At 35.4% G+C, this 9,448-nt stretch overlaps 1 protein-coding gene across 1 annotated transcript; it reads right to left on the bottom strand.

Moving 5' to 3' along the window:
• Nucleotides 1–467: 467 nt before the first annotated feature.
• Nucleotides 468–1,397, bottom strand: LOC122702679 (olfactory receptor 4P4-like). The gene has a single exon (XM_043916366.1). The coding sequence runs from the start codon at nucleotides 1,395–1,397 to the stop codon at nucleotides 468–470; it is 930 nt and encodes a 309-aa protein (XP_043772301.1).
• Between the last annotated feature and the right edge of the window lie 8,051 nt (nucleotides 1,398–9,448).

Raw genomic sequence — 9,448 nt, 5'->3', positions numbered from 1 at the left:
ATGACTAACTAGCATTTTCACTTTAAGAACTGACATAATTATTTTACTCTAATCTAGTAAATTTAAGTAAAACTTATCAATATATTCACTTCCCACTATTCTCCATCTACTATTTCCTATAAAATTAAGCATTTCAAAAGAAAAAAAAAAAGAAACTTTCATACACACACACACACACACACACACACACATATATATAGGAAGAAATAAAATATTTTATTGCACAGTCAAAATACAATGTCAAATTAAGGAATTCTTGAGACAGGTATGAGAAGAGAAAAGAGGGAAAATAAACATGAAAAAAATTAAATTTCCCAACCAGGAGAGACCTGAGAAAATGCTGAAGAGTCTGTAGCCAGCTTTGCAATCATTGTAAACTCCTTGTATATCATCCCATACATGCTATTTTCAGGGCTCATGATATTTCTAGCCTAAAGTGACTTTCTGAAATATTTTTTTCATGCAGGTTACTGCCCTCTCTTTAGAAATTGATGATACCACACTTTCTTCACAGCATTCTTCATCTCCAAGTTTCTCAATGTATAGATCAGAGGGTTGAACATGGGGGCAATGATGGTGTAGAAAAGAGCAAACACTTTGTCTTCCGGAAAAGTTTCAGCTGGCCTAATGTAGATGAAGAGGACGGGCACAAAGAATAGGGCCACAACGGTGATGTGAGAACTGCAAGTGGAAAGAGCTTTGGTGCGGCTCTCTGCAGGGTAATCCCTGACTGTGTGTAATATCAGAAAATAAGAAGCCATCAAAATCACAAAAGTCACCAAAGCAATCAGACCTGAATTAACAACTACCAGGAGACCAATCCTGTGTGTATCCATGCAAGCCAATTTCAGCAAAGGATACACATCACAAAAGTAGTGATCAATCTCACTGGGGCCACAGAAGGGTAAAAAGATGGTGAGGAGAAACTGACTGGCAGAGTGCATAAGCCCCCCGGTACAGCAGGCGACGATGATTGTGTTACACTTTGGTCTGCTCATGATGATGGTGTAGTGCAGGGGCTTGCATATGGCCACATAGCGGTCATAGGCCATCCCTGTGAGGATGAAAATCTCGATGGCCCCAAGGAAGTGAAGGATAAAAAGCTGTGTCATGCAGTTACTATAAGAAATGGTCTTCCTTTCTGCCAATAAATCAGTCATTAGTTTGGGTGTCACCGTCGATGTGTAGCAAAGGTCAGAGAGGGAGAGGTAATTAAGGAAGAAATACATAGGTTGGTCAATGAGAGGACTGCATATAATAGAGATCATTATGAGCAAATTTCCCATCCAAATAGCAATGTAGCAAAACAAAAATAAGACAAAGCAGAAGATTTCAATGTTCTTATTTTGAGATAGTCCCAAGAGAATAAACACAGTGACATTATTTCTATTTTCCATGATCCAGTGCAGTAAAAAGGCAAAACCGTTCCCTGAAAGGACATAATGCATAAGTTGATATCAGAAATATTCAAGGAGAAAACCTATGATAACACTAATGTCTGCTATTTCTGTTATTTGCAAAAATGAAAATAGAGTTTTAGATGTAGATAAAAAGAACTTATGGTTACCAAGGGGAAAGGAGGGAGACATAAACTGGGAGGCTAAAATTGACATAAACACCCTACTATAAATAAAATGGATACTAATAAGGATCTGCTCTATAACACAGGGAATTCTGCTCAGTACTCTATAATGACCCATTGGGAAAAGAATCTAAAAGAAGAATGGATATATCTTGTGTATAACTGATTCACTTTGGTGTACAGCAGAAAGTAAACACAACATTGTAAATCAACTCTAGTCCAATAAAAATTAATTAAAGCACACTAATATCATGAAACTATGTTTAATGAACATAATTCCATCTTCACAAAATGAAGATTTGATAGTATTCTTTGTTTCTGATTAGTTTCATGATTTTCACAAGTCCATCTTTAAGAACATTAGGTTCAAAATAAACAATAAATATAAATATATTTGATCAATCAGTCAAATTATTTAAAAGTAATGATTAGTTGCCAAATATTTCCCACTTCTAAAAAAATATACAAGTTCTTGAAAAGAAACGTTGCTCTGTATGTCTACAAACTCAAATTTGTTAAAGACACAACTAAGCATAAGTATTACAATGTTTACCTTTAATGATATAGAAGAAAGTATAAAACCTAAAAATATTCACTAGTAGAAAATATCCTGCTTCAAAATAATTTTAAAATGAGGTAGAATATAAAATTAAATATTTATTTATATAATGATACATGTATATTTACAAAGAGGAAGATGAAAGCTGTGCAAGAAGCCAATGCAACTGGTTTGAAAAATTTTGATTCCTTAGTTATATTTTTATTACTGATTTGAGATGGTAAAGTTCTAACATTTTATAACAGAAGTATGTTTATTTCTGGCATATCAATAAAAACCATATACTAAATCAACCACAGAATAGAATGGTAGCTAAAACTAAAAACAGAGAAGCAAAAGGAAGTTTTACCTTCATGACTTTGCCCTTTACTCACTGAATCATACTTTAAGAGTCAATATTTTTCTCAGTGGTTTGAATTGGAGTACAACTTTCTCTTCCTTATTTGTCCAATCTAAGACTTTTCCAGAACCCACGTGTAAAAATTTTACACTGTATAGTTCAGAGAAAAAGTGCATGGGAGGTGTGTGGGAAAGGCTTGCTGAAGACAAACATTTGGGATCTAGAATCCATTATTAATTACACTGCAGTATGTGAAATTGGTACAAAACACTTTATTCCTCTAAATTTAGGCTATCTCTCATTGAAAAAGACCTTGTTGCTGGGAAAGATTGAAGGCAAAAGGAGAAGAAGGTGGGTGGATGAGGATGAGATGGTTAGGTAGCATCACTAACTCAATGGACATGAATTTGAGCAAACTCCAGAAGATAGTGAAGGACAGGGGAGCCTGGCGTGCTGCAGTCCATGGGGTCGCAAAGAGTCAGACATGACTTAACTGAACAACATTTGTAACATGGTGAAATATTTTATATTTTATCACAAAATACTCAAATCAATAAATAGTCATTGTTTTATTAGCCATTGAATTATTGATTGATATTTTTATTATATGTATTCTTGTGTTACCAGTGAGGCTGTCAATAATAAAGTTAACTGAATATAACTTTCATGTAGAAATTGAAGGTTTAAAGCCATACAATTATTTTAAACTGGAAGAAAATGTTGAGGTATACTAGACAAATCCTCTTATTCTAAATAGATGGGATTTTACTTAAAAGCTTATGGGAAATATACAAAATATGAATAAAGGTAGCTTGAAACACTTCATAAGCAATCTGTTAAATCATATGGATTTGACATATGGAAATACAAACAATTCACTTGGGGTTGACCATAGCCTCTGAGAATGTAGTTTGTGTCTCAACACCAATGGCAAATATTACATAGAACTGGTAACTACATACTCCAAGTTTTCTTACTATCAATGTTGATCCCAAAATACATTATAAGTAATTAAAACCTTTCTTTAAAGTTTGTTACATATCTCTGCCCTAATCTTGTAGCTATATTTAATCAGTTAATTTATAAATTCTCTGCTTATCACTCTCTTTTACAGACAAAATTAATTCTATCACATCCAAAAAGACAAGTCCTTTGCAATGGAGCCTTAAAACAATTAAATTATATCTATGGTAAAATTTTAAAATTTAAAATTAGTTTACAGTCTAGCTATAGAAAAGTAAGGTTTCATGCCTCCAGTTATATCATAGAAATATTTCCTCATCTCTCTCTCTCTTTCTCCCCTATATAAAGGTTAATCTAAAATGATATTTAAAATATTGATTTGGTCAACTTGAAGCAATCACTTGTTCATTTGAATAGACATAAACAAAGCCATTATTTTAATTATGGGCATGGAAAAAAACAACCAGTTTAAAATTTTTTCCCACCCCCAAATTAAACAGGAACATTTTAGTTTATACCTAAATAAATTAAGCCTATAAAAAAACTAAAGCTTTTACAATAATTTACCAAAGCCAACTGTTCTTTCTCCATTTCATACAGTATTAATGTTTCTTTTAATTAAATTTGACTTTCTAATCAAAGAGTTTTGTTAAACATGCATTTGATCTCAAATTTTCTCAATTCTCAAGGCCACAAACATTTCTTTAATTCCTTTCTTGGTAGTTTTCTCTTTTTGCTAACTTCCCCTACAGTTGTATCCCACAATGCTTAAACTAGTGCTTAGATTTCTAGCTTCTCAATTTTAGTGGGAGATCTCTAGTTTTTATTTTTGACAGAGTCATCAGTTTCAAGTGTGAACTCTTAACTACATTTCCTGTAACATTTTTCTGTATCTAAATTGTAGAGAAATAGCTTCTTCCCTAAATAATTCAGAGAATTATGGGATTCAAATTTTAAAATAGATGGAAACTTTGAAAAAAGTAAAACAGTAAGCAAATGAAACAGTCTAAATTCAGTTTGATATATATACCAAATGATGAATATAGTCTTGACAATTTAATAATATATTCTTCAGCTAAGATTTTACACAACCCTGGTATTATTAAAGGTAAAGTTTGGGAAAACATTAAAATTAAGGAAGTGAAATTGCTTGGGTTTATATTCTGGCTTTGCTAAGAGTGAGTATATGGCCTCAATATGTTATTTAATTACACTAACAACAGTCTAATTCTTTTATTAGTTTACAATTTCACATTTTCATGTGCCTAACTTTCTTCTAAACATTGTGTAAACAAATTTTTCAACCATCTCTATAACTCTAATAAATATTAGTAGTAAACTTAGCTTACAAATGGGGAAATTGAGTTTTAGAAAAATTAAAAATTAGTGCAAGATGGTCTTAATAAGTGGTAGAGTCAAGATCTAAAACAACATATATCTTACTTAGCAATACACTTGGTAAAATGTTACACAGTTACCATAGTTCCTGATACTTTATGCATATTCAGTAAATATATGACGCTGTTAATACTCGAAACAGAGAGCTTCGTTGACTCCAATATTTCAGATTTCAATCTATGCCAAAGTAAATTTATACATCCTTAATCTGCATGAATTTAAATTTCTCAAGGAAAGAAAGACCATCTTACATTCTGCCTAGAATATTAAGAAATGCCTGTACATGCTAAATTTTAAATTCTAGGCACTTCTCCTGGATCTGCATCTGTCAAATCTTCTCCAGAATTTGACATCTGCTGATTTTTCTTAGATTATCATATTGCCAGCAGATGAGCACTTTGTTGATGAGCATGTCCACCCCCACATCTGTTATGAGAATTAATTAGGTAAGAGGTGTGAGTTAGCCAACATATATTAGAGGCTCAATAAATATTTCCAATGATTTTATCTTTGTTGTATCTCCATAATCATTTTTTTCTATGAATGACAAATGTATGACATTGAGAGAAATGTGAATTCAAGCCACAGAATGAAATACTCTGAACAGTAAGTGAATGACCAGAATGAGGAAAGAATGGCAGGACTGAAAGGAAGTGATATGAATGGATTCACAACAATTGAAGTGGAAGAACATGTGTGGGGAGTTATATCTCCTCCTTTCCATGATCCTACCCAAATATGAGGAGCTGAAATGATTACAAGATACCATTTATTTAACCAATAATCAATAACTATTTGTTGAAATAACTTCAGTTGTTTTAAAATGGTATATAAAGTATTCAAATCAGTGAAGTTATCAGCATCACATTTACTACAGGAAACATGGGTGGAGAGCAAGGTATATAGAGATAAAGTAAAGAGACTCAAATTTTGAGATATCTCCTTTTGACTTTTTGTGGCCTGCCTAGAGTCTTTGATTAATTTAATTTTTGAGCCATCTTTTCTTCCTTTTTTTGTCAGGATGGGGGATCATGGATCATGACAATGGGTACTGGAGGGATCTTATTTTTCTTTTGGATTTGTTTTTTCTCACTTTCTTGGTAATCTGTGAGTCATTTATTTTCTTAATGAGCACTTTGCCCATTTTCTACCAAAAGTCTTAATGCTATTTTCCTCTTGTTCAGCAAAGCACGATTTCCCTATCACTGTCTGATTTCCTATTGGAACCTCAGAGCACACTCAACAGGCAACTCCTTGAATTTATTGCTACTCTAATCACAAAGCAAATTATAAAAATCAAAGATGATACCTATACTTAACTTTAACTAGCAGTCAATCTGTTATCTATGCAATAAAAGGAAAATATATTCAGCTATCACATAGTCAGGCAGGATCATGGAAAGGAGGAGAAATCATTCACCACACATGTCCTTCCACTCCAATTGTCGTGAGTCCTTCATATCACTTCTTTCAGTCTTGCTATTCTTTCCTCACTGAAATTCTGGTCATTCACCTACTGTTCAGAGTATTTCATTTCGTGTCTTGAATTCACATATCTCTCAATATCATTCATTAGCCACTCATAGAAAAATAAAAGTGTCATTGTAGAGACACCGTCACTCAACCAGTGTTCTCACAATGAGAGGACATACCCTCAGAGGAACAGTTTGAAGAAAGTGGCCTAGTGTGAATATCCACAAGAGTCTAATCACCATCTATATTTTCATCTCTAAGGTTATTCCCTACAATGTTCAGGCTCACATAACTAATAAACAAAAATAAAGTGTACATTCTAAAACTATATACATCTCATTCTAGAACACTATGTTTTGCAAGTTGTTTGGATTTATGCTCCCGAATCATGAGCTCACCAAGTGGATTTCCTCTAGATCCGAGTCATCAGATCCACTGAAGTGAACATCAAAGCTGGATTATAAATAGTATGCAGGCCACCACTAGCTTTTGTGTGTGATTTAGGAAGCTCAGTTATTAGACATTCATTCCTCCTGGGCCTCAGTGACTGAATTCCCTTGCACTTCACTCAGAGTTTTGTGATATAAACAACTTTGTGGGATTTTTTGCCTTGAGGGGCTTATCCTTTCCATGATTTCTGTAATCTGCTGCTGCTGCTGCCGCCAAGTCACTTCAGTCATGTCCGTCTCTGTGCGACCCCATAGACGGCAGCCCACCAGGCTCCCCCATCCCTGGGATTCTCCAGGCAAGAACACTGGAGTGGGTTGCCCTTTCCTTCTCCAATGCATGAAAGTGAAAAGTGAAAGAGAAGTCTCTCAGTCGTGTCCAACTCCTAGCGACCCCATGGACCACAGTCTACCAGGCTCCTCCGTCCGTGGGATTTTCAGGCAAGAGTCCTGGAGTGGGGAGCCATTGCTTTCTCGGTCTGTAATCTGAGCGAGAGACAAAGGACAGCTCTGGTACTAGGGTTCACTCCCAGAGTCAGAAAGATCCCCTGGAGGAGGAAATGGCAACCCATTTGGGTATTCTTGCCTGGGAAATCCCATGGACAGAGGAGCCTGGTGGGTTGCAATTCATGGGGTCACAAAGAGTCGGATAAGACTAAGCACTGAGCTGAATTAAAACTTATGGTAATTAATAGTCTTCATCTCTCCTCAAAAAGATCGTCTTCCCTGAGAGAGTTTGAATGGGTTTTACTTTATTTTCAAGTATTGATTTCCTAGAAAATTATAAGCTAATAAACCTTGGTGTTATTTTTATGAATTTAGAAAACTTCCAAAAATAATAGAAAAAATTTTCAGTTGAACGTGTTTTAATTTTTCCCCAAACACATCATTTCCAAAGGCCTTTCTTTCCTTATTTTCTTCTTTCCCATGTATTTCTGAAGATTCAGTTGCTTCCAATGTGCTATATGAGCAAAATAAATAATAGCAAATGCGTACTGAGGATTTACTGGGTGTCATATACTAAGGGTTCTCTTTCATCTTAACAAGGTCCTAGTGAGAAAGGCACTAAGTCTCCTAAATTTACCTATGAGTTAAATCAATAACAGATAACTAATTTATAATGTGCCTAATGTTTTGAGGTGTTTGTTGGCAAACTGGCCCCATATAAGGAGGCAGGGAGAGACTGAAAAAAGAGTCAGACCGCTCCAGTTTGGATGTGGCACTTTTACTAAACAAGGGGCCTTACATGGGGGCTTGTCATGGATGGTTCCAAGACAAGCAGATCTTTGCATCTTTATGTCAGAAAATTAAGATCATATACAGGCCTTTCCTGGGTTCATTCACATATTCAGCCCAGATGGTCTCAACAACACCTTATTTTCTCAAGTCTGCATCCTTGAAAATGTCTCCAGCTATGGGGGTGATGTTGTTTAGTCGCTCAGTCGTGTCCGACTCTGCAGCCCCGTGGACTGCAGCAAGCCAGGTTTCCCTGTCCTTCACTATCTCCCAGAGCTTGCTCAAAATCACTTCCATTGAGTGGGTGATGCCATCCAACCATCCGGTCCTCTGTCATCCCTTTCTCCTCCTGCCTTCTATCTTTCCCAGCATCAGAGTCTTTTCCATTGAGTCAACTGTTCACATTAGGTGGCCAGAGGATTGGAGCTTCTGCTTTAGCATCAGTCCTTCCAATGAATATTCAGGGCTGATTTCCTTTAGGATGGACTAAACAAAGTGATCATATGGATCACAGCCTTATCTAACTCAATGAAACTATGAGCCATGCCATGTATGACCACTCAAGATGGACGAGTCATGGAGGAGAGTTCTGACAATATGTGGTCCACTGGAGAAGGGAATGGTAAACCTCTTCAACATTCTTGCCTTGAGAACCCCATGAACAGTATGAAAAGGCAAAAATTGGGACAATAAATGGAACTCAAATTCAAGAATGGGAGGACAAATGAGGAACTTCTGATGCTCAGGCCCATCTCATTGCTCTAGCAGTGGTCGTGTCCTCTCAATGACCGACACCAGGCAGAGAGGACAGTACCTATAAAAGTCAGAAGGGTAGCTACTTCTAGGGGACAGAAGCAGTGAGGACAGGAAGGAACGGATATTAGACTTTGGAGATTACTATTGTGCTCTATTTCTTGATTCAGGTACAGAGTACAGGTTTATTGCCTTCATAGTTCTGTCTTTCTGTCTCTGTTTTGTTTTTGTTTTTCATTTCTTTATGGATTATATGTCATAATTAATATATGAAAAAATCTGTAAGATGCCTTAAAACCATACATAAGTCAGTGAAACACCCAAGGCAGAGTGTAAGGTTAGATATGTCTTTAAAGAATTAACTTGAAAGCAAATTTAGGTATTTCCTATCTAGTCTTCATGTACAAATATCATAAGCAAATTATTTTTTTTTAATTCATAGTCAGTCTTAGAATTGCCTAATCTATATAACATAGCAACAGTTTCTTTAAGCTAATGTTTTTAATCACATAAGTCCCTACCAAATCTCAGAGTGACCAATGGAATTGTCATTTTTCTCATAATTTTTCGACTCATCATCTCTGACATTTATAAAGTAAATAATTTGGGCTCTGTGATTTGAAAGTTAATTGAGTTCTACAATTCCCAAGTCCACTTTTACTTCCACATAGAGGTTTTAACACATTGAGTAGGGGAAA

Source organism: Cervus elaphus, chromosome 1 (assembly GCF_910594005.1).
Source record: "Cervus elaphus chromosome 1, mCerEla1.1, whole genome shotgun sequence".
NCBI lineage: Eukaryota > Metazoa > Chordata > Mammalia > Artiodactyla > Cervidae > Cervus > Cervus elaphus.
Note: the sequence above shows the minus strand (reverse complement) of the source record. Positions and strands in the feature narration are given on the sequence as shown.

Bases quoted from the DNA above. Each gene is read 5' to 3' on its own strand.
- LOC122702679 (XM_043916366.1), bottom strand. From the start codon at position 1,397: ATGGAAAATAGAAATAATGTCACTGTGTTTATTCTCTTGGGACTATCT.